Source organism: Talpa occidentalis, unplaced genomic scaffold, assembly GCF_014898055.3.
Source record: "Talpa occidentalis isolate TD23 unplaced genomic scaffold, MPIMG_talOcc4v2.1 talOcc4.16, whole genome shotgun sequence".
NCBI classification, from domain to species: Eukaryota; Metazoa; Chordata; class Mammalia; order Eulipotyphla; family Talpidae; genus Talpa; species Talpa occidentalis.
In genome coordinates this window covers 5,805,398-5,828,099 of record NW_023601653.1, presented here as the reverse complement: position 1 = coordinate 5,828,099, position 22,702 = coordinate 5,805,398, and the positions used below count along the sequence as shown (strand labels likewise).

Here is a 22,702-nt window from a genome sequence, read left to right as displayed (position 1 = left end):
CGGGCCGGGGGCTGCCGGGCCCTCGCCCCCCACGGTGACCTGCAGCCCCCAGCCCGCCCCCAAGATGATGAAGCGGCAGCTGCACCGCATGCGGCAGCTGGCCCAGACGGGCAGCTTGGGACGGTGAGTGTCCCCCGCTCCAGCCCCCGCGCGCCGGCGGCCCCGGGGGCAGGCGGGGGAGTGGCGGGGCCGGGGGCAGCTGGACACGACCCTCTTGCCGACCTCGCTCGCCTTCGGCTGAATGCCAGCCCTGCCCCCAGCCCGCGCAGGAGGGGCAGAGCTGGGCTTTGGGGGACGGGGCACCCCTACCCGGCTTGGAGGGGGCTGCTGGGAGGAAACGCGCCGTGGGTCTTCTGTGAGCTTCTGAGTGGACAGCCCTCTCTTGCCCCCCTTGCCCCTCCGGACAGCAGACGGTTGACCATCCCTAGTTGCCTGTCAGGGAGGGGGAGGGCGGCCAGGGCGCTAGACTTTGAGGGGAGGGAGGGGAGAGGGTTCTGGAGCCTGGGAGGAGGGGCCTCTGCTGCCCACCCCCACCCGCAGCCACCAGAGGCCTCCTGCTTCTCTGTCTTGCTTCTGCTTTTTCCAGACTCAGGTGGCCGCCTCCCCAGGTCTCCCGGTCCCACCCCCAGCGCCTAAGCTGGTGCCGTGGAGGCTGGACGCCTGGGAGCTCAGAGGGCCTGTTTACTCTCCTCTTCCCGGCCTGGGGAGCTTCCCATTCTCCGGGCCCAGGGGAGGGGACTCTGTCCCGAGACCTGGTTCTGGGCTTCTCACACCGGCACCGATGCCTGCAAGAGCCTGGGCTTGGCAGTCCACCTGGCTCTGGGCCTCGGTGTCCCGTGAAGGGCCCCAGGGCCTGCCCACACCTCCAGTCCCCAGTCCTGGGTGACTGACAGCCCCCGAGCCTGAGCTCACACACTTCCCGTTCTTGGAACCAGCCCAAGCCTCCTCTCCTTGGGGCCCGCAAAAGAGCGGGTGGGCGCTGGAGTGGCTCCCCCAGCCCCGCTCTGGTTTCATCCGCCCTCTCTCAGGACACAGCCCTGGGTGGAGGAGGAAAAGCCTTGTATCCTCTTCCCACCCCATGGAATGTGCCCCGACAGGGATGAGGCAGGCGGGCCACCCAGGGCAGGTCCGCAGGGAGGGGCACTGGAAGCAGCTGGGGTCCAGGTACCCTGTTGGGGGACCAGGGGGAAACGGGGGCTTTCCTACCCTGGACCCAGAGTGAAGCTTCCCACCTCCCCCCTCCCCCGCAGCACCCCCGAGACTGCTGAGTTCCTGGGTGAGGACCTGCAGCAGGTACGTGCCTGGGCCAGCAGCGGGTGGCGAGGCAGGCCCATGCAGGCTGTCAGCTGGGGCCCGGGCGGGGACTCTACTTGGGGGCCAGAGTTGAGTCATTCCCCAAGTTGTCAGGCCTTGGGTCCCCAAGAGGAGGGAAGACAAAGGTGGTTCCTGCTCCAGAGGAAACAGGGCAGCGGGATGGGGAGGGGGTTGGGACGAGGCCCCCCCGTGATCCAGAGCCCTCGTGTCCCCCTCCCAGGTGGAGCAGCGGCTGGAGCCCGCCAAGCGAGCTGCCCACAATGTCCACAAACGACTGCAGGCCTGTCTGCAGGGCCAGAGTGGGGCAGACCTGGACAAGCGGGTGGTGAGTAGGGTCCCCAGTGGGGAGGGGCCGGGCAGGACACCTCCGTGTGTGGTGGCAGAATGACGTCGGGGCTGGGGTTTCCCTGCCAGTCTGAGCCTCTGACACAAGGGAATGGAAAACACTCTTCCAAGGCCCTCAGGCACCCCACTCCTGAGACCCTCTCTCTTCCCCATCCCCTTCCTGACCCTGTCCCACTCTGCACTAATCCCCTGAGCCAAGGCCTGACCTCTGACAGCATCTGGACCGCTCTGTCCAATCAGCGCCCAGCACTGAGCTGCCACTCTGAACTGGGTCAGTCCTTGAGGGCTTCCTGAAGGAAGTGGCATTTAAGCTGGATTGTGAGTGCTGCTCGGTGGTGGTGTTAACCCACAACTAGCATTAAGGGCTGGTGAATGGTAGTCTGTGGCTAAGAACAGCAGTGCATTGCCTCGCTGAGTGCTGGCAACCCTAGGCAAGGCGGGCTTGCTGCTGACAGAAATGGAGGCTCAGCGCCATACCAGTAGAGATAAATCTGAAATTTGAACCTCCGTCTCCCACCATAACTCTTGGTGGTAATGGGGAGGGGAGAATGTTTTGCAGTCGATCAACAGTTCAGTGTGGCCAGAGCGCTGGGGAGAATGGGGGCAGGGGGCGCCTATGAAGGGCTTGAGCTCAGCAGAGCCTAGATGGGCAGAGGCCCTGGGGCAGGGATAGAGACCCTCTGCCAGGACTCCGCTTCCACTCGCCCTCCAGCCACGTGACCGCGGTCTGGCGTCACAGCTTCTGGTCTTGATTGGGCTTGGCTTCTGGGAGGAGGAAAGCCCCGCATGAGCAGGGGCTCTGTACGTGGTCACAGGGACGCGTTACTCCCACCACACCTTGTCCTAAGCCTGCTTGCTCTCTCACCTGCGACTGGCCCTCCTGGGTTCCCTCCTTCCCTGTCCACACCTGTGCCTCCATGAGGCTCTCCCCCAGGGACTGCCAGGTGGAGCGAGGCCCCAGGGGAGCTCTTCACCCACCGCTGCCCCACCCCTCCCTGCAGAAGAAGCTTCCCCTCATGGCTCTGTCCACCACCATGGCCGAGAGCTTCAAGGAGCTGGACCCAGATTCCAGCCTGGGGTGAGCACAACAGACCCCCCTCACCTGGAGATGCCAGGGAGGGATCTGGGTTGGGAGGGGCTCCAGAGCAGGAAGGGCATCCACAGTGGAAGGATGACCAGGCTGGGCACAATATCTGGGCCCTGGACAGTGTCCAGGTCAGTGAGGGCAGCCCAACCTGGGCGTTCAGCTCAGTGAAGATACAGAGACAGAAGGGCCAGGAGGTGATGGGAGGAGGAGCCCCCACCAGTGTTTCCCAATGGGAGTGAGGGGCTCTGGAGCCTGGGCTCACCCCGAGAGCTGTGTCCACAGGAAGGCCTTGGAGATGAGCTGTGCCATCGAAAACCAACTGGCCCGCATCCTGGCCGAGTTTGAGATGACCCTGGAGAGGGATGTCCTGCAGCCACTCAGCAGACTGAGTGAGGTAACCCAAACCCCAGCCCCCAGCTTCCCCAGCCTCGAGCTCCCGCCTCCCCCAGCCTGCTGAACCCCTCCCCATGCCTGCCCCCAGGAGGAGCTGCCAGCCATCCTCAAGCGCAAGAAAAGCCTGCAGAAGCTGGTGTCCGACTGGAACACCCTCAAGAGCAGGTGGGAGCCCGAGGCTTTGGGTGGGGTCAGTGCCTAGGTCAGCCCACAGAGATGGCCACAGAGCTTCAACACCCTCCCCACCCCAGGAGGACCCACAGGGCGCCCAGGTGCCGTGTGTGCACTTGTACACGTGCCTGGTCCTTAGGAAAATACGTGGTAAGGGTGTTTCTGTGCACATGTGCACATGCTTGTGCCCGGCAGAGGCAACCCCAAAGTCAGGGAGAGCCACAAATAATCCCTCAAGACCCCTAGGTGGCAGGAGAGCGAGCCCACCCTTCATGCTGTGAGCACCGAGCCCACCACCAGGGGGCACCACAGAGCACAGGTGGGCTGAGCCAGGCCCAGGCCCCAGGGCTGCTTGAACTGTGGAATTTGCATCTAGAAATCCTGGAATCCTGTGTGGTCAGGCACAGGGAGGGGACACTTGGCCACCGGGCTAGTGACCTCCTCACTTTGGAACTGTCCCCAGGCTCGCTCAGGCAGCTAAGAACTCAGCCGGCGGTCAGGGCCTGGGAGGTGGCCCCGGCAGTCACAGCCACACCACCATGGCCAACAAGATGGAGACACTGAAGGAGGAGGAGGAGGAGCTGAAGAGAAAGGTGGAGCAGTGCAAGGTGAGGGGCACCCAGATATTTGGGGGTGCTGGGTGCCCTCATTTCACTGAAGCGCGGGGAGGTGACGCCCGAGACCACATAGCAAGGAAGCACAGAACCGGGATTTGAGTTCAGGGAGGCTCGAGGTCTGTGTGCTGAGCCATTGCCATGAGCCTTTCTGTCTTCACCACACTTAACCCCGGGGCGGGGCCTGCGTCTGTTCCCCTTAGGACACAGAAATGAGGACTAGCAGCTGTCAGAGCCCCTCAGGAGATCGGGGGTTCCTGTGGGCTGGGCCCAAACGCAAGCCTTGGCAGAGGCAGAATTGCTGACTGGAACCTTCCAGACAGTTTGGGCAAGTCACCAGCCCCTCCAAGCCTCCGCTTCCCTCTCTGTCCCCAAGGACGAGTACCTGGCCGATCTGTATCACTTTGCCACCAAGGAAGACACATATGCCAACTACTTCATCCACGTGAGTCCACTCAGAACTCTGGGCGGGGGACGCCAAAGCCAGGGGCCACTGAGACCCCATGGGAGATGGTGGGAGGGAGGGGTCTGCGCTTGTGGACCCTGGGGAGACTGAGCTTCCCTCACCTCCTGGGGGGCCCCCTCGTCCCCACAGTTCATGGAGATTCAGGCTGATTTCCATCGCAAGTCTCTGAGCTCACTGGACACGGCTCTGGCTGAACTGAGGGACAACCACAGCCAAGCAGGTGGGGACACTGGGGGGGCCCGAGCCCACACCCCGCAAGGCCTGCTAAGCTCACACTCCATCCTGACAGACCCTGGGGAGCTACAGATGAGTTCTGAGCAGGGCGAGCTCAGTTAGCCTGTGCTGGGAAGATGGCTCCGGTCTCCACGTGGAGGGTGGGATGCAGATGGCAGGACTGGAGCCCAGAGGCCTGACAGGAGCGAGGGGAGGCTGGCCTGGGCTGGGGTGGTGGTGGTGAGGTGGGCAGAGGTAGGTGCATGATTTCAGGATAGGAGGTGAGGGAGGTGGCACTGTTGACCAAAGTATCCCTGGAGGACGTCTCTGTCCAGGGGGTTGCCCCCTGTCTGCCCTGGCCTGGCTGCCCAGGGATGGGGGGACCCTGGGCCTCTGATCTGTCTCGTCCCTGCAGACCCCTGCCCCTCGATGACGGCCACCCCCTCCTCCAGGGTGTATGGGGTGTCGCTGGGAACGCATCTGCAAGAGCTGGGCCGGGACATCGCCCTGCCCATCGAGGCCTGCGTCACCATGCTGCTTTCTGAGGGCATGAAGGAAGAGGTAGGACCCCCTGGGGCAGGTGGGAAGGAGTATGGGCCCCCTCTCCCAAGAGCTGGTGCCCTGACACCCCCGGTTAAAGCCCCGTTCCCAGGGGCAGGCCTGGCCTAGTGCTGAATTGACACCACCTCCCTCTTAATGATGCTCCTCTGGACATCCGGGCTCCGCTTAACTATCCCAATAACCCTTGGAGGGAGCCCTCACTGGCTGCACTTTATAAGGGGGAGGCAGAGGCCTGGAGGGAAACATGCCCCGCAGCACAGGAAACTGGGGGCCCCCACGAGCACGTGCAGCCAGCACTGCCCTGGTCGTCCTTGGGCCCGAGAGTTCCCCTTAGGTGAGCTCCTTTCCCGAGGGTGGGCCCCTAGAAGGCGGAACATACTCGGACAGACGGGCTCCTCCCCAATCCTGCCTCCCTTCCTCTCTCCCACTCCTGACCAGACACCTGTCTCCCCACGGCCTTTCCTGCCTCCTCCCAGACTTCCCGCCCAGCTCTGAATTCTAGACCTGGACATTGAGAGCATCCACGACTCTGTGGTGTCCACTCTGCCCTCCAGCCTTGGGGACACTGAGGCCCAGCAAGGGCAGCCACTGACCCCAGACCACAAGTGATTCAGGGCCAGCGTCCTGCCCAGCCCGCCCCTCCCACGTGCTTCCTCTCACACCACAGGGCCTCTTCCGTCTGGCCGCCGGGGCCTCCGTGCTGAAGCGCCTGAAGCAGACCATGGCCTTAGACCCCCGCGGCCTGCAGGAGTTCTGCTCCGACCCCCACGCCGTGGCAGGTGCCTGCCCCCAGGAGCCCTGGGTGGGGGGCCTGCCCCAACATACCCTCTCTGCCTTCAGTGATCCCGTGAAAGTTTGGTTTAAGACCTGCAGAGACATAAGGGTTCTTAACATGGGGTTCATAGTGAAACCCCTGAAATGTCTGAACATGTTTCTGGGGACAAATCACTAGCCTTTGTCATTAAATGGCCCGTGGCCCAAAGACTGAGACACATTCACATGGACAAGGCTTGAGGTTCCCTCCGTAAGGACAGAGCTGGGTTCCGGGGTGAAGATCACCACTGAGGGGCTGCCGTTGACCCCCCCCACCACTTCAGGTGCACTCAAGTCCTATCTGCGGGAGCTGCCAGAGCCTCTGATGACCTTTGACCTCTATGACGATTGGATGAGGGCAGCCAGGTGAGGATGAGAGTGGGTGCTGGGGAGCAGGAGAATACCAGGTGTGCCCTGGGCATGCTCACCAGTTCTCTCCCCCTCCCCAGTCTCAAGGAGCTGGAACCCCGGCTGGAGGCCCTCCAAGAGGTGTGCAGCCGCCTGCCCCCCGAGAACCTCAACAACCTCAGGTGAGCCCCAAGCCCACTTCCCGAGCCTCCAGGGCTCCCAGCTGAGACTCAGCGCCCTGGGCTCAGCCTCTCTTTGCCCTAAGCAAAATTTCCAAAAAGACAACTCTGATGTACTGGTCATATTTTTTTATTTTGTTATTTATTTATTTATTTATTTATTTTTGCATAGAAGAACTGGGGTGTAGGCCAGAGGTATGGGGAGTAAGAGGATTCACCAGAGACAGAGTGGGGAGCAGAACAGGTGGATCTACTGAAATCCACTGCTGAGGGGAGCAGCAGGCAAGGCAGGAGAGGTCTGCTGCGCCAAGTGGGTCAGCTCCCTGGCTGGGGATCGAACTCGCGCTGCAGTGGCTGGGGATAGATTCATAGTGCTGAGACTTAATCCCTTGTGCCACCAGGGAGGCCCAAGGTCATATTTTTTTATAGTAGATCTTAAACTAAACATCCTTGGAACCTTGGAAGCCAGACCATCCGGCTTCAAATCCCACCTCTGCCGCCGTGTGGCCTGGGGAGAGCACTGCCTGTTTCCCTGCGCCCTCTGCTGGAAAACCCGGAGCATGACAGGCCCTGTCATATGGGTGGCTGGGCAAGTGTCAGCTCAGCTCAGCGTCTGACTCACAGCGGGGGTCAGTGGTCAACTAATTTAGCTTGTGGTGTCTGTGCCGCCCCTTGGAAGTCCTGAGCAGGGACTGTCAGGTCTCAGGGGCATCTCGAGGCAGAAAGCCCTGCCCCTGGCCCAAGCCCACCTCCTGCCTCCCCAGGTACCTGCTGAAGTTCCTGGCACGGCTGGCCGAGGAGCAGGAGGTGAACAAGATGACGCCCAGCAATATCGCTATCGTCCTGGGACCCAACCTGCTGTGGCCCCCTGTGAAAGAAGGGTGAGGGGCTAGGGTTGCAGGAAGGTGCCTTCCACATCTGCCTTCTGCTGATTTTCCCCCTGAGCCTCAGTTTCCCCATCCTTGGAGGGGAGGAGCAGCCCCTGTTCTCAAGGCTGTCTGCAGCAGCAGAAGCCTGAAGGGGTCGCCGATCCCCTGGGCTATAGAGATAGACATCCTGGGTTATGGGGTACTGGGCGGCCTGACATGGAGAGCCCAGAGGTGATTCAAGCCCAGCTCCTCCATCTTCCAGAGATGGGCTTTACAGAGCCACTCTCTGGACCTCCAATTCCTCATCTGTGAATTGGAGAGAAATTGGAGGGTTTTGCTTTGGGAAGCAGAGAACAGGTGGAAAAATGTCTTATAATCTGTAGCCGCTGGCCTGTGCGGGGACTGACTCAGATGCCACGCACTTCTGCGTGTACTCGGTGGGGGCTGCCAGGTCTGACACTGGCAGGGGAGGGCCGCCTGACCCACCAGCAGCGCCCCTCAGGGGCAGGGGAGGGGGACCTGGCGTGTGAGTGATGCACTGGCCGGCCACAGCTACGACTCGAAGTGGCTGATGCCTGTGTTGCTGCGGCCAGCACAGGCCGGGCAGGAGCAGGCCCGGGGCTCTGCTAGACGTGACTCTTACCCGCCCTCACTTGTCCCAGGGACCAGGCCCAGCTGAATGCGGCGTCGGTGTCGTCCATCCAGGTGGTGGGCGTGGTGGAGGCCCTGATCCAGGGCGCAAACACGCTCTTCCCTGGAGGTGAGGCCCTGGGGACCCAGCCCGGCTGTGGTGGTCACTCCCCTAGGTCCGGAGGAAGTTGCTTCTCCGCCCGTGCCTCAGCGTCTCCTCTGTAAAGTGGAGGCAGCCCTGCCTGCTTCGTGGGGTTCTGGTGCGGCTTGGTGGGAGAGGGAAGGCGAAACGTGGCCCTCCTGGCGGAGTGCGGAGGCCTCTGAGACTCAAGACCTGCCCCTTTCTGTCCCCAGACATCAACTTCAACGTGTCAGGCCTCTTCTCAGCACCTGCCCCCGGGGATGAGGTCAGCAACCGGCAGGCCTCCGAGCAGCTCCCCGAGGTTGAGCTGCCGGCCCCCACCCCTTCCCCCACCGCAGCAACTGCCAAGGAAAGGTGAGGACTGACCGAATGAATGGCCTCTGGCCTTGCCTGCAATGCCCCACCTGAGGGACCGTCTCTCGGGGCTTCCAGCAGCATCTGGGTTACCACCCCAGTACCAGCTTTCCCGGTTGGCGGTGGGGCAATACTCCTCTCAGCCGTGGATGTGTTCCCTTGTTGTCCAGCTACTTACTAAGCACCTACTGTGTGCTGGGCATGGTTCCAGGCCCCCGGGACTTAGGGAACTAGGAAAGTGAGCAATCTGGAATCTGTAAATACCTTCCCATTGGCCCTTTAACTCAGGAAGTCTGTGTGGGAGCATGTCACAGGTGTTTCCAGTTAACTCAGGTTGCCAGGGCCCAGGAGGGGCTCAGTGGGGAGCTGCTTTGGTCCTGGGGTCAGGTCAGCTGAGCAGAGACCTAGAGGGAGTCAGGATGAGCCTGTCTTTCCCCTGCCCCCCGCCTCTCACCATTCTCTGGCTTCGAGGGACCAGAGCAGCCCCTTAAGGGCAAAGAATGAATGCTGAGGCAGAGGGGACACCCTGCCTCCCTCGGGTGGAACTCCACACTGCTGCCCTGGGACCACAGACACTGGCAGGGCATCACACAGCAGTCAGGGGCTCAGTGGACATACAGCCAGAAGCTTCTTCCCGGGGAGGCCTGGCCTGAGGACAGATGCCACAGAGAGTTGGGGAACAAGTCCTGGGAGGTCCCAAGCTCAGCCTCTTGGCTGGGAAGCCCCCCAGAATTCCAGGAGTCTCCTGGGAACTGGCCAAACCTGACCCTGACCCTCTCCTTGCCTCAGCAGGACAGAGTTCGAGGTGCCTCCCAGGCCCGCCTCCCCCAAGGTCAACAGGAGCCCCCAGGAAGCAGCTGTCCCTGCAGAGGACTCAGCTCGGAAGAGTGAGTTGGCCAAGGGAGGGAGAAGGGGGATAGAGGTGGGCAGGAGGGAGTGGGCCCAACCAGGCCCGCCCTCGTCTACGGAGAGCGGGGGAGGCAGGAACAGGTGGCTAAGTGTCCAGGTGCTGCTGACACCCCAGCTGGGACCTTAGGCAGGTGACATGAGTGTCCTTGCTTCGGCTTCCTGCTGCGTGAGGGAGCAGCACCCTGCCCAGTGGGGCTATCTGGAGAGTGAGATGGCGCCCCCTGGCTCATAGCCATGCACTGTTCCCTCAGGAGCCAGGAGCGCACAGAGGAAAGAGGCAGGGGAGGGTCTTCAGAGGGTAATGGAAGGAGGCAGGAAACCCAGCGTCCCCTTCTGAACCCCTTGGTGTGCTAACCTGTTCTCAAGTCAGGCAGGTGAGAAGGCAAAGGGGCCAGGTGGGCAGTTTGCCAGGGTGAGTGGGATACTAGGGAGACCCCACCCAGTCCCGGAGGCTCTGGAGTTTTCCACCTGGGTGTACAGTGGAGAGCAGAAGTAGATGGAGCAGCTGCAGGACAGGCTCCTCCTCCCGGAGGAGGGGGTTCTTAGCCACCTTTTCTCAACGAGGAAGGTGGGAGGGGGGAAGACCCTTGGGCTGCCTCATGAGACTGGGACTGTAAGTGGGATTTGAGAGCTGGCTGTGGTCATCCTGGTGGACTTCCCAGAGGAGGTGACCTGAGAATCACGGGATACAGAAAGCATGTCTTTAGTCAACAAAAGTGTCCTGAACCCCTACTCGTCCCGCGCTACACTCTCCAGCCTCAGGGAAGATGGCCTCACCTGGTTGGCGTCTAGTGGGAGGGACGAACAATACCCAGCAAGATAAAAGTGTCAAGATCAGTTCCTAGGGCAACGCGTCCTGTGAAGAAAATACAACTGGGAGTCCAGACAGTGACTGGAAAAGGGCACTTGGCGGGGTCGGGGGGGGGGGGTGTGGGGGTGTCTCAAGGGTGCAGGGACTTGAAGAGAGGCCTGAACGAGGAGGAACCTCCAGGGAAAGTGTTCCCAGTAGAAGGAACAGCAGATCCAAAGGAAAGGTCCTGGGGTGGTGGCGAACTTGGTGGCTTTACCACAGCAACATGGATCCCTAACCTCCCCCTCTTTCCTCCACAGCCAAGCGCCCAGCGCCAGCCCGGCCCACCGTGCTGCCCCCCCAGGTGTCCGGGACCCGCTCTTCCCCTCCAGTCCCATTGCTGTCCCCTGGCCCTGGCAGCCCCGGGACCCCCCGGGCTTTGCCTCGTCGTCTGGTTGGCAGCATCCGGGCCCCCACAGTGCCTCCCCCACTACCCCCCATGCCCCCCCAGCCTGCACGGCGCCAGAACCGCCGTTCCCCGGCCTCCCCAGGTCCAGCCTCCCCCAGCCCAGTGTCTCTGAACGCACCTGCGGAAGGGGAACTGGGGGTGGCCACAGAGGAAGGAGGGGGGCCTGAGGCTGTGGGCAGGGCCCCCACTCCCCCAGCTGTGCCCCCTTAGCCCCAGCCTAGGAACCTTGCCTCAGAGACTGACTGAGCTGACAGTTCCTCTCTGACACCCCTCGATGTCCCCAGGACATGGTTTGTCCTGCCTAGACATAACCCGCATCCCAAACAAAGGGGTGGGGGCCTCCAGCCTTTGCCTCCAAGTGCCTCGGTGTCTGCTGGGTCAGCCCCTGTGGCAAGGAGGACTCGGGATAGTCCTCCCCTTCCAAACCTTTTTCTCTTCCACCCTGGGCTTCAGACACCCCCACCCCTGCCGCCGCCGCCCCGGCTCTCTGGCGAGGTTCCAGGTGAGCTGCTGGAAGGAAGGGGGGCTTGCCTTCGCCTACAGGACTTCTATTTTTCTCTTACCAACATATTTTTTGTACGGCTGGTAAATAAATTATTTTGGACAAAACTGGAATAGCTGCCCAAGTGATAGTTTTATTTTCTGTCCTCAAAATAAAGACGCCACTGCCATAAAGGAGGAAAAATTACCTGCTCTTTTCCTCCTCTCTTCTTCTTTGTCTGCAATAATACCTGCCAACATTTTTTGGGCTTGCTCTTCTGCACAATATGCTTTTCTGGGCATGATTTCCATTGGATCCTCTCTCTGTGAAGAAAACACTAAGGCCAGAAAGTGACCTGCCAAGCTCCCACAGCCACTGAGCTATGGACCTGGGCCTGTCCCTCACATCCTGGGCTATTGGTTTCCCATCTGGGAAATGGCGTAACGACTTCCACTGTCACTCTGGAGGCTCACTGAGGTGCTTGAGACACTCCCGTGAAGGCCTAAGTACCAGCCTGCACACAGATAAGCCTTGTAAGCCTTGGCTGCAGGGAATGCTCTCTGGGGAGTAAGGATGGATCTGTCCACAAACCTTACCCAAGACTGCTCCAGGCTAGGTCCTCAAGGAAGCCCTACAGCCAGAGAGCTCCAGGAAACAACCAGACACTTAGAGAACTGACACTTAGAATCAAGGGTCATGCTCATGAGAGCTGTGTCAGCCCAATTAGGGCAAGTCATCCAACCCAGACTAATATGTGTGTAGAGGAGGTCAAGGAAGGCTTCCTGGAAGAGGTATTATACAAGGGAAGTCTTTCAGCTGGCCAGGTGAAAAAGTCAGGGAAAAGGAAGAACATTCCTGAGACCTCCTGGCTTTGGGGAAGAGAAAGTATCTGAGCTTCAGAGGCTGGGTGACAGCTGTGACTCTTTCCAGGACTTCAGAGCTCCAGTTGCTCCTGGGGATCTTCAGTCAACCTCAGAATTGCCAAGCCCGGACCTAGGCAACGGCTGACTCTGTCTCATCCTGGGCAACTGGTCCCTGCTGCCCTGGGCCTATCAGAAAACTCCCAAGGTAGTTTAAAAAAAAGTCAGGTCCCACCCAAAACAAATCAGGATCTTTAGGGTCTGCCAAGGCACTGGTATTTTTAAAAAGTCATTGAACTGTATACTTCAGATGTTTGCATCTTGGGTCTCCCTGGTGGCGCAGGGGTTACATGTTAGTGCAATCAAGCTGTTGCCAGTCACTGTGGCATGAGTTCAATCCCGGGCCAGGGAGCTACTCACATGGCACATCTTGCTCTAAGTTTTGTTGTTTTTTTTTTTTTAAAGATTTATTTATGCATACAAGAACTGGGGTACAGGCCAGAGGTGCGGTGGGGGGTGAGAGGATTCACCAGAGACAAAGTGGGGAGCAGAACAGGCCAACTGACTGAAATCCACTGCTGAGGGCAGCAGCGGGTGAGCCAGGAGAGGTCTGCTGCGCCACGTGGGTAGCTCCCTGGCCGGCCGGGGATCGAGCTCGTGCTGCAGTGGCCGCGGTCAGCTTCATAGGTTGAGCCTTAACCCCTTGCGCCACCAGGGAAGCCCTCGAAGTTATGTCTTAACAAAAACAAACAATTTCCCAGGAGACTCAACACCACCACCAGTCTGGAAACCACTGGTCTAGTGGTTTTCCAGACTCCCACACGCTCTGCAGGACTCCGCTCGCCCCGGGTTCAGAGGGCGGGGAGACGTGACCCTTAAACCGCAGCTCCTTTAGCTTCTGTTTTCCTCCTAGCAACCGGCTCTCCTGCGCTTCTGATTGGGTGGGGACTGCGGCACGGCTATTCGCGCCACGCTTTCCACTGCTAACTCCTTATTGGTCAGGATGACCGTCAGTCTCCCGGCGGAGCGGGACGAAGCGCCAGGTGCGGTCTTCATTGGTCCCCTCCTCGGGGGCGGCCCCGATTCCGCCCTTTTCCCCGCGCTCCGCGAGCCGGCGGCCTCACGCCTCTCCCAGACTCTTGCCCCCATTGGCCAGGGCCCGGGCCGTGACCCCGCCCCCGGCCCTTTCGGGGCCCCGATTGGCCGCGGCGGGGGCCAGGCCGGCCGCGGGCGGGCGGGGCGAGCGGCGCGGCGGGGCGCGGGGCGCGGGGCGCGGGGCGGCCAGCCGGCTGCATGGCGCGCTGCGAGCTGCTGCGCGGCGCGGCCCTGCGCGACGTGCTGGGCCGGGCGCAGGGGGTCCTGTTCGACTGCGACGGGGTGCTGTGGAACGGCGAGCGCGCCGTGCCGGGCGCCCCCGAGCTGCTGGAGCGGCTGGCGCGGGCCGGCAAGGCGGCGCTGTTCGTGAGCAACAACAGCCGGCGCGCGCGGCCCGAGCTGGCCCTGCGCTTCGCGCGCCTCGGCTTCGGGGGGCTGCGCCCCGAGCAGCTCTTCAGCTCCGCGCTGTGCGCCGCGCGCCTGCTGCGCCAGCGGCTGCTCGGGGCGCCGGGCGCGCCGGGCTCCGTGTTCGTGCTGGGCGGCGAGGGGCTGCGCGCCGAGCTGCGCGCCGCGGGGCTGCGCCTGGCCGGGGACCCCGGCGAGGACCCGGGCGCGGCCCCGCGGGTGCGCGCCGTGCTCGTGGGCTACGACGAGCACTTCTCCTTCGCCAAGCTGAGCGAGGCGTGCGCGCACCTGCGCGACCCCGACTGCCTGCTCGTGGCCACCGACCGGGACCCCTGGCACCCGCTCAGCGACGGCAGCCGCACCCCGGGTGAGCGCGGGCTGGCGCGGGGGCGGCCGCGGGGAAGGGCTTCTCCTGGTGACAGGCGGGAGCTGGAGGGCGGCCCCGCCCGGTGGGAATCCAGGGGCCCCCCCGACCCCCCTGGCAGGCCTCGCAGCTGCCCTCCCGGGAGGTGCAATGGCGGGGTTCCCGCTTGGCGGAGGAGGCCACTGCGGCGCAGGGAGCCCGGGTCCAGCGCCGGCCCTCGCCTTCCCGGACCCACCGCGGGACGCGCTCGTTCTGCCCCTCCCACCTGTTGGGGGCAGCGCCCGGGAGGATGGGCCTCCTGGGAGAGGCTGGCGCGGGCCCGGAGGTAGGTGGTCGGTAGGTGAGTTTGCAGAGCAGGAGGTGGATGGAGTTTGACCCGAGTTCAAGTTCCAGCCGGCGGCTGAGTGATCGGGTCAGGTTATGTAACCCGGAGCATCTCTGACCCGGGTGTGAAATGAGAATGCTACCCGTGCCGGCGGCATCTGAGGAGAGTGGGAGCCGTGTCTGGCACATAGTAGGTGTTCAGGTGATGCAAGCCTGTTAACAGAATTTGTGAAGCACCTGGGTGTCATTTAATTCCCCAATTATTCTGGAGATGGGAGTTGTCCCATTTCTCAGGTAAGGAAACTGAGACTTAGAGAGGATGTGGGCTCCCCAAGAGCAAAGAAAGGGTTTCTGTGCCACCCTTTCCATGCAAGGGGCTCTTCACTGCTGGCATCTTGTGTATTCAGACCTGCAGAAGAGGCGGAGGCTTGGAGAGCTGGAGTTAGACAAGAGCAGATAGATGGCAGCAGAGACTGTGAGAGAGAACAGGTCTGTTCCCCTAGGCTGCGGGAACAGAGCTCTATCTCTAGGGACAGAGCTCTATCTCTCCCTCCCTGCTGGCCACTGACCCATCAGTGCTACCAAATCCCTGGGAGGGAGGGGCCACACAGGGTGGTATTGACTGAGGAGTAGACACGGAATTAAGATGGCAGCAGGGAGGGCCTAGAGCTGGGCAGGTCTGGGAGGGCTCCCTGGAGGAGGCACTGTATGGCCAAAGCACCAGGGGATGAACCAGGGAACAGGATTTGACCACAGCAGGACCAGTTCCAAGCTGGGAATCTGTGGCCCCAGGCCTGTCTGAGCCTGGCTGCCAGACTGCCTCCGTTTCAGTTTCCCCATATATCTAAGGTGCAGGCTCTGCTCAGAACCCCCAGCTGGAGCAGCTCCCACCTGCCCTGGACCCTACTGTGAAAAGTGAGGTTTTTCCCTGGAGGCCACAAAGTTGGGGTTAAGACTGGGTGAAGAGACCCGCTGGGCTCAGAAAAGGTGATGTGGAGGGAAAAGCTGGGGAGAACCAGACTCTGCCTGTGGTCGCAGCCCCTGCTGATTGTGCCCTCCCCAGCCTGCAGGGGGAGGCAGAGACTGCTACCGCCCTGCCAAGCCAGCGCCCCAGGGTGTGAAAATCAAATGAAGACCCCTGTGAGGCATAAAATTGAAGATAACAGGGATCTTACCCTTCAGTTCCCTCCCCCCCCTCCCTCAGGCCTCTTGGATAGTGTCTTTGCCTTCTTCCCACATGGCAGCCACTTGAGCTGGCAAATTGCAATGCCTGCTCTTAGGAAAACATGACAGCCTTGGATGACAGATGGAGTAACGGTGGTCTGAGGACAGACCCCCTGCCAGGAGGCTCACTGCCCTCCCCCACCTGGGCTGGAACCCCTCTTGTTATTCACTGCTGTGCACTCAGCACCTGGCCCGGCACCCGCCATGGGATCCAGCTAGGCCTAGGTAAATAATACGTGTGTGAGTGCAGTGAGACGGGGCCAGCCGTGATCTGCTCTGTCCTGGTCTGCCCTGATCTGCAGCCCCGGGGAGGTTCCTCCTCCTTATCTGGGAACCACAGTGCTAAGGATTCTCCTGTCTGTGCTCGGGTTCTCCTTCCGTGCCTTTGGCTGAGCTGTGCTGAGTGCCGTCCACTCTGAGAATGAGGCCCCAGCCTGTGGGGAGGATCAGTGATGTGCTGATATGTGTTTATTCATCGGGGCGCCTTAGTTCATACCATCTGCCAATTTCTGTGTTATAAATGCTCCCCCGGTGGCCTGTTTCATGCCAACGAGCAGCCACTGAACATGGAGTGGGGAAAATATGTGCCCATCATTACAGATGTAAATAACCTCGAGGACATAGATCATGGTAAAATCATGAGGAAGTGATACTTCTTTTTTTAAGGTTTATTTATGCATATAAGAGCTGGGGTCTTATGGGGTCTTATAAGAGCAGGCCAGAGGTGTGTGGAAGGGGGGCGCAGAACAGGTGGATCTACTGAAATACACTGCTGAGGGGAGCAGCAGGGAGACAGGAGAGGTCTGCTCGCCATGTGGGTAGGTCCCTGACTGGGGATCAAACTTAGGCTATAGCAGTGATAGCGCTGAGCCTTAACCCTAGACCACCAGGGAGGCCCTTGTTTTTTTTTTTTTTTTTTTTTTTTTTTTTTTTTGTTTTTTTAAAACCAGACACATGGGCCTTGGAGTCTCCCTCTTGGTTTTTTTTTTTTTTTTTTTTTTTTAAGATTTATTTATTTATTTATTTATTTATTTATTTATTCATTTATTTATACAAGCACTGGGTACAGTTAGAAGCGCGGGAGGGTGAGAGAATTCACCAGAGCCAGAGCGGGGAGCAGAGCAGGCAGAAGGACCGAAGTACACTGCTGAGGGGAGCAGCGGGCGGCAGGAGAGGTCTGCGCGCCATGTGGGACCCTCGCCCGGCGGCCGGGAAGCAGCCGGGGATCGAACCGGTGCTGCAGGGGCTGCGGGCAGCTTCGCAACCCAGTGCTCAACCGCTGCGCCACCGGGGAGATTTATTGACATCAGTATATAACTATTGTATGGGGCCTCCCCTGGTGGCGCAGTGGTTGAGCGCTGGGCTGTGAAAGCTGCCCGCAGCCTGTGCAGCGCCAGTTCAATCCCCGGCTACCAGCGAGGGTCCCACATGGCGCACAGACCTCTCCTGCCGTGCCCACTGCTCCCCTCAGCAGTGTATTTCATCAGTCTGCCTGTTCTGTTCCCCACTCTGGCTCTGGTGAATTCTCTCACCCTCCCGCGCTTCTGACTGTACCCAGTGCTTGTATAGATAAATAAATAAATAAATCTTTTAAAAAAAAAATAACTATTGTATGTATCTATAACATACTATGTTATATGTCAGTAAGTTGACTTTGTTTTAACAACCAGCTCACAAAATTCCTGCAGGTGAAACTCTCAGCACTCCCAAGCCAGTACAAACTGGGCTCTTTGACATAAAAACATTACACAGTGTTATGTCAATAAGTGGGCTTTCATAGTGACAGCCATCTCATTACATTCCTGACAAGGGGACATGCTCCCCAGTGCTCCCCACCCACTCCTAGGCCACCCCCCTGAATGCATAGCCTTTCTCTGCCACTCAGTAAGCTGTGCAACCCTGGAAAAGTTACTTAACAGCTCTGAATGTCAGCTTTCTCAAGGGTCTTCCGTGAGTACCCTGCACAGTCCCTGGCACTTTAAAATGTGCTTAGTAAATTGTGATTATTTTTTTAAAAGATTTATTTATGCATTCAAGAACTGGGGTGTAGGCCTGCGGTGTGGGGGGTGAGAGGATTCACCAAAGACAGAGTAGGGCTGCTGAGGGGAGCAGCGGGTGAGACAGGAGAGGTCAGCTGCGCCATGTGGGACAGCTCGCTGGCTAGGGATGGAATTCATGCCACAGTGGCTGGGGATAGCTTGATAGCGCTGAGACTTTAACCTCTGTGCCACCAGGGAGGGCTGCAAATTGTGATTATCACCATTGCTCAGGGGCATTGGTGTGAAGACAGAACATTCTGGCATAAGGAAGGCCTCTGGGATGGGCACAGTGGAGTCTTTGTGTGGTCAAACAGCCCTCCTGTTGTTAAACACTTGGGCACATTCCACAGTTTTGCTTATTACAGTTACTGTAGCCAAAGACATCTGACATCTTCAAGCTTGTAGCCTTTTGTCTCCAGTTTAAATGCTCTTCCTGCCATTGCTTCCCAGCAGAGGCTGACTGGGTCAGAGGTGTGAACTTCGGTGCCCTGTAGTGGGCCAAAGGGCCTGTGCCAGTTTCCAGTGCCAGGAGCACACATTCTTGTAGTCATAACCACAACTCTTACGTGCTTTTTCCTTTCCAAAGCACTTGCCCAGGAATGCCCACAGTGACTTCTTAAAAATAGGCATTACTTGGATCCTCTTCTGCAAGGAGTCCAGGGAGGTTCAGAGAGGTCGAGTGGCTTGCCCAAAGACACACAGCTGCTGGGGCAGAGGAGTAAGACACAGGCGGGATGCAGTGGCTCGTTCCATCCTTAGACACCCACATGCCCTAAGTGCCCTGAGGCCCCCACGTCAGAGCTGGAAACTGAGGCACAGAGGTTAAACCACCTGCCTGAGAACAGTGGAGACCAGTGTGGGTGCTGGCATCTGGCTGCAGGGTGTTTACTCTTTTTTTTTTTCTTTTCACATCCACACAGTTTATTTGCTACAAAAAAGTTGGATGGCAATTTAGTTCCATGTCTTTGATGATTAGTATGTAAACATTTGTTTACACGTGCATATCATCCTGTTGCACTTCTTCCTTTGTAACTTTCTTGCTGGTAATTTTTTTTTTAAGATTTTTTTTTTTTTTTAATTTATACAAGCACTGGGTATATATAGTCATAAGTGCGGGAGGGTGAGAGAATTCACCAGAGCCAGAGTGGGAAACAGAACAGGCAGACTGACGAAATACACTGCTGAGGGGAGCAGCGGGCACGGCAGGAGAGGTCTGAGCACCATGTGGGACCCTCTCCGGTGGCCGGGGATCGAACCGGTGCTACAGAGGCTGCAGGCAGCTTCGCAGCCTAGTGCTCAACCGCTGCGCCACCAGGGGAGGCCCTCTTGCTGGTAATTTTGCCTGATTATCATGGCCGCCTTAGTGCTGGTCCTCATGACAGGTGTTCTTTAAAGTTTCAAAGTGGGGGCCTCCTTGGTGGTGCAGGGGGTTAAGACACAACCTATGAAGCTAACCGCAGCCTCTGCGGCATGAATTTGATCCTCAGCCAGGGAGCTGCCCACATGGCGCACAGACCTCTCCTGATTTGCCCGCTGCTCCCCGCAGCAGTGTATTTCGGTTGATCCACCTGTCCTGCTCCCCACTCTGTCTCTGGTGAATCCTCTCACCCCCCCACACCTCTGGCCTGTACCCCAGTTCCTGTATGCATAAATAAATAAATCTTTAAAAAAATGATAAAGTTTCGAAGTGTTGACCTGTTTACCCATATTTCCTGTGACTGTAGCTCTTTTTTTTTTATTATTCTCTTTTTTCCCCCCAGAGCTAGAGAAAGCTCTTCCATTTTTAAGAATTATTCCTTTATTGTAAGATTTTTATTTATTTTTATGTAGAAGAACTGGGGTGCAGGCCAGAGGTACAGGGTGGGGGCGGTGAGAGGATTCACCAGAGACAGAGTGGGGAACAGAACAGGTGGATCCATTGAAACACATTGCTGAGGCACGCAGCCAAACAGGAGAGGTCTGCTGCGGGTAGCTCCCTGGCTTGCAGGGGATCGAACTTGTGCTACAGAGGCTGCGGATAGCTTCACAGTGCTGTGCTTCACCCCTTGCACCACCAGGGAGGGCTGAAAGTCTGTGGTCTTAACCACTCCGCTGATACTTAGAGACAGGCCTTTTGGCTCATATCTGTGCCTGCCCCCACCCCGACCCCCTTGGGCCCAGCTGACTCCCTGGAATTCCAGGTTCGGGGCCTGGGTGCCTGCCCTGCCTCCCCGCAGGGGCGCACGCTAACCAGGTCTCCATCTGCCCGCAGGCACCGGGAGCCTGGCTGCTGCCGTGGAGACGGCCTCAGGACGCCAGGCCGTGGTGGTGGGCAAGCCCAGCCCCTACATGTTCGAGTGCATCACAGAGCACTTCAGCGTGGACCCTGCCCGCACACTCATGGTGGGCGACCGCCTGGAGACCGACATCCTTTTTGGCCACCGCTGCGGAATGACCACCGTGCTCACGCTCACCGGCGTCTCCCGCCTGGAGGAGGCCCAGGCCTACCTGGCGACCAACCAGCAGGACCTCGTGCCCCATTATTACGTGGAGAGCATCGCGGACTTGATGGAGGGGTTGGAGGACTGAGCCCGCCTGCTCGCCCTGCAATGGAAGCCCGCCCCTCCCCCACCCCTCTCCCAGAGATGGAGGCCATGGGCTGAGAGCCACATTGAGCTCCAATGACCCCATTTTCTGTACCCTGGTGGGGCTGGAATCCAGGGAAGATTTTAGGGTCTTCCCCCAGTCATGGCTGAGCACTCTGCTGTCCCAGAAGCTACCTCCCTCCTTTATCAGCTGCCCCAGATCTGACCCAGCCAGGTGCCCGTATTTCCTGCCCTGGGACCTCCCCTCCTCAAAATCTGGGCTCTGATGCCCCCTGAAGATGCCAACCAACCCTGAACACTTATTCCCCTACCTGCCTCCCTGGGGCCTTGACAGCTCTGCCCGCCCCTGCCCTGGCCTGGGGTTTCTGTGGACCAATCAGAGGTCTAGGAAACTAGGCATCATTGTCCTGAGCCCCAAGTGGACTATCAAAAAGCTAAGTGAGAGTGACCCTCTGTTGGCCGGTCCTGAGGGGGCCAGCTGGAGCCCGGTGACAGTGTAAGGCACATGTGGTCTCCTGCAGCCTGAGTGGACCCATCAGAAGGCTGTGATGATGACTCTTTCCAGTCCCAGGGCCTGTCAGGACACAGGTAATTACGACCTACTGGTCTCTTAGATCCTGAATAGAACAATCTGGAACTCTAAGGGACAGTGGCCTTTTGACAATCTGGGTCTGACGGAACCAGTCAAGGACCCAGATTTCTGTCCATAAATAAGGGTCCAAGTCCCCAAATGCCCCTCCTCCGCAGACTGTGATCCAGACCCAGTGGGCTGCTGCTGTGGCTCTGGGGGCTTCTGCGAGCCCCACCTTCTCCCCCCATGGTCCAGTGTTGGTCCAGTGTTGATGGTGGCCAAGCTCGGGAGGGGGCTTGCTCCCTCTCTGCTGTCAGTGTTAGCCGTGCAACCTCCTCCCCGTGCCCATCTCCAGCTATTTATTTATTGTGTGCCAGTGAGAGTGGGGGTGGGACTGGGCCTGCCCCACACCTCCACCCCTGTTGTAACCAGTCCTCGTGGACTTAATAAAGTGCGAGTGGAGTGTCTGCGGTGCCACTGTATGTCCCAGGCAGGCCGGAGGAGCCTCGACCTTCCCCTGCGTGGGACAAGCCCTCCCATTCCAGAGCATTCTATGTGCAGCACCTTCACTCTGAGCGCTTCAGGCATCACTAAGCCCAGAGCCTTGAGTTTGTGTCAGTTCTTCAAGAACCCAGCAAGCTTGCACCCCTCTTCCTGTCCCAGTCTTGGGTTCTGAGTGTCAGAGTGTGATGCTTACACAGGTCAGACATCTAGAAGCACCATCACCTGAGGCAGGATGCAGCTTTGCTGGCTTGCTCTAGAAGGCTGCAGCCCCTCTCTAGAAATGGGGGGCCTAGGGCAGAGCTATTGGCCTGGCTCGGGCCACATGCTGTCTTGGAACTCACACCCAAGGGGCTGGAACACCGCTGTTGGCCCGCCTGGGAGGCCAAGGGGCAGGGCGCGGGCCTCGCCTTCTGGACCTCACTGCCACTCCCACCTTCCTTGCTGACAGAATCATGATTGTTTCAGGGAAGCACAGGTGGCTTGTAGGCAGGTAGGGAGGCAGCCCTATCCCAGTGACTTGATTCAAAGCCCGGGTCCCCCATGATGATCTGGCTCCCCCTGCAGTGATGGTCTAAGCACCACTCAGTGATGCATTGCTGGGGGAGATCGTGGGCTGTGCCTGCCTTTTTAAAGGACACAGGAGGTGCTTGTTCTTCTGGACTTTGGGTGTGGGAGCTATTGCAGCCATTTTGTGATCATGAGGCCAGACACGGCATATTTCTCTACCTCATGACTGCCTCAGGTGGCAGAGCAGAAAGATGGGCATTTCCTCCAGGACTCCTAATTTAGGGAAGTTTCAAACAGACAAGAAAAGCTCAGGAATGGCACAGTGGACACCCACATGCCCGTCACCTTGGCCCCCAGGTGTTAATATTTCAGGAAGCTGACGACACCCATTCACAAAATGAAACAATTGCATGCCAATCTCCACCCCGTGTCCTTTTCCTGGATTTGCGCGCTCCCCCACATTGACTGTTTCCTTAATGGCCAGAGATATTTTTGTCATCCTGTGTAATTTTTTTGCCCATTTGGGGGTGACTTTGAGGCAAGTGGCCTAAGAGCAGACTCACTGAAATCTGAGCTCTGTGTATGTAGCCTCAGAGTCCCACCCAGCACTTTCTCATTTTAGCTTTTTTTTTAAAGATTATTTATGCATACAAGAGCTGGGGTGCAGGCCAGAGATGCTGGGGGTGAGAGGATTCACCAGAGACAGAGTGGGGTGCAGAACAGGCGGCTCTACTGAAATCCACTGCTGAGGGGAGCAGTGAGCAAGAGAGGAGAGGTCTGCTGTACCATGTGGGTAGCCCCCTGGCTGGGGATAGCTTGACAGCGCTGAGACTTAACCCCAGCACCACCAAGGAGGCCCCTCAACCTGGGTCTGTGAAGGATAAAGATGTCACTTACCAACTTGTTTTTACATGTAAGACTTAGATGCTCTTTCCGTTTCAGCATAGTCCACATTTACCCACTTCAGCTCAGCAGTTTTAGTGTTTTGCAGCCAATACACTTTTTCTTCAGGTCTCAACTGTTTTCTAAGCTCTTAGCTTCCCATCAGTCTATAATTAGTACCAAAGAAAATGTTA

General features: G+C 58.7%; 2 protein-coding genes across 3 annotated transcripts; both read left to right on the top strand.

Annotated features, from left to right (window-relative positions):
- Positions 1 to 46: 46 nt before the first annotated feature.
- SH3BP1 (SH3 domain binding protein 1) lies at positions 47 to 11,550 on the top strand. Of its 2 annotated transcripts, none has more exons than XM_037513608.2 (18): positions 47 to 123; positions 1,251 to 1,293; positions 1,535 to 1,639; positions 2,661 to 2,737; positions 3,029 to 3,140; positions 3,228 to 3,304; positions 3,774 to 3,918; positions 4,301 to 4,369; positions 4,520 to 4,610; positions 5,019 to 5,164; positions 5,832 to 5,943; positions 6,262 to 6,343; positions 6,427 to 6,507; positions 7,269 to 7,385; positions 8,036 to 8,133; positions 8,358 to 8,499; positions 9,292 to 9,386; positions 10,519 to 11,550. In XM_037513608.2, the coding sequence occupies exons 1-18, from the start codon at positions 65 to 67 to the stop codon at positions 10,875 to 10,877; spliced, it is 2,010 nt and encodes a 669-aa protein (XP_037369505.1). In that variant the 5' UTR covers positions 47 to 64; the 3' UTR covers positions 10,878 to 11,550. The 2 variants fall into 2 exon arrangements, with proteins under 2 accessions (XP_037369505.1, XP_037369504.1); XM_037513607.2 differs by having other exon boundaries at positions 9,289 to 9,386.
- A 1,751-nt stretch (positions 11,551 to 13,301) lies between these two features.
- On the top strand, positions 13,302 to 22,297 carry PDXP (pyridoxal phosphatase). The gene is made up of 2 exons (XM_037513606.2): positions 13,302 to 13,875; positions 19,711 to 22,297. Exons 1-2 carry the CDS (start codon positions 13,302 to 13,304, stop codon positions 20,025 to 20,027), a joined length of 891 nt encoding a protein of 296 aa, XP_037369503.1. The 3' UTR covers positions 20,028 to 22,297.
- Positions 22,298 to 22,702: the final 405 nt, after the last annotated feature.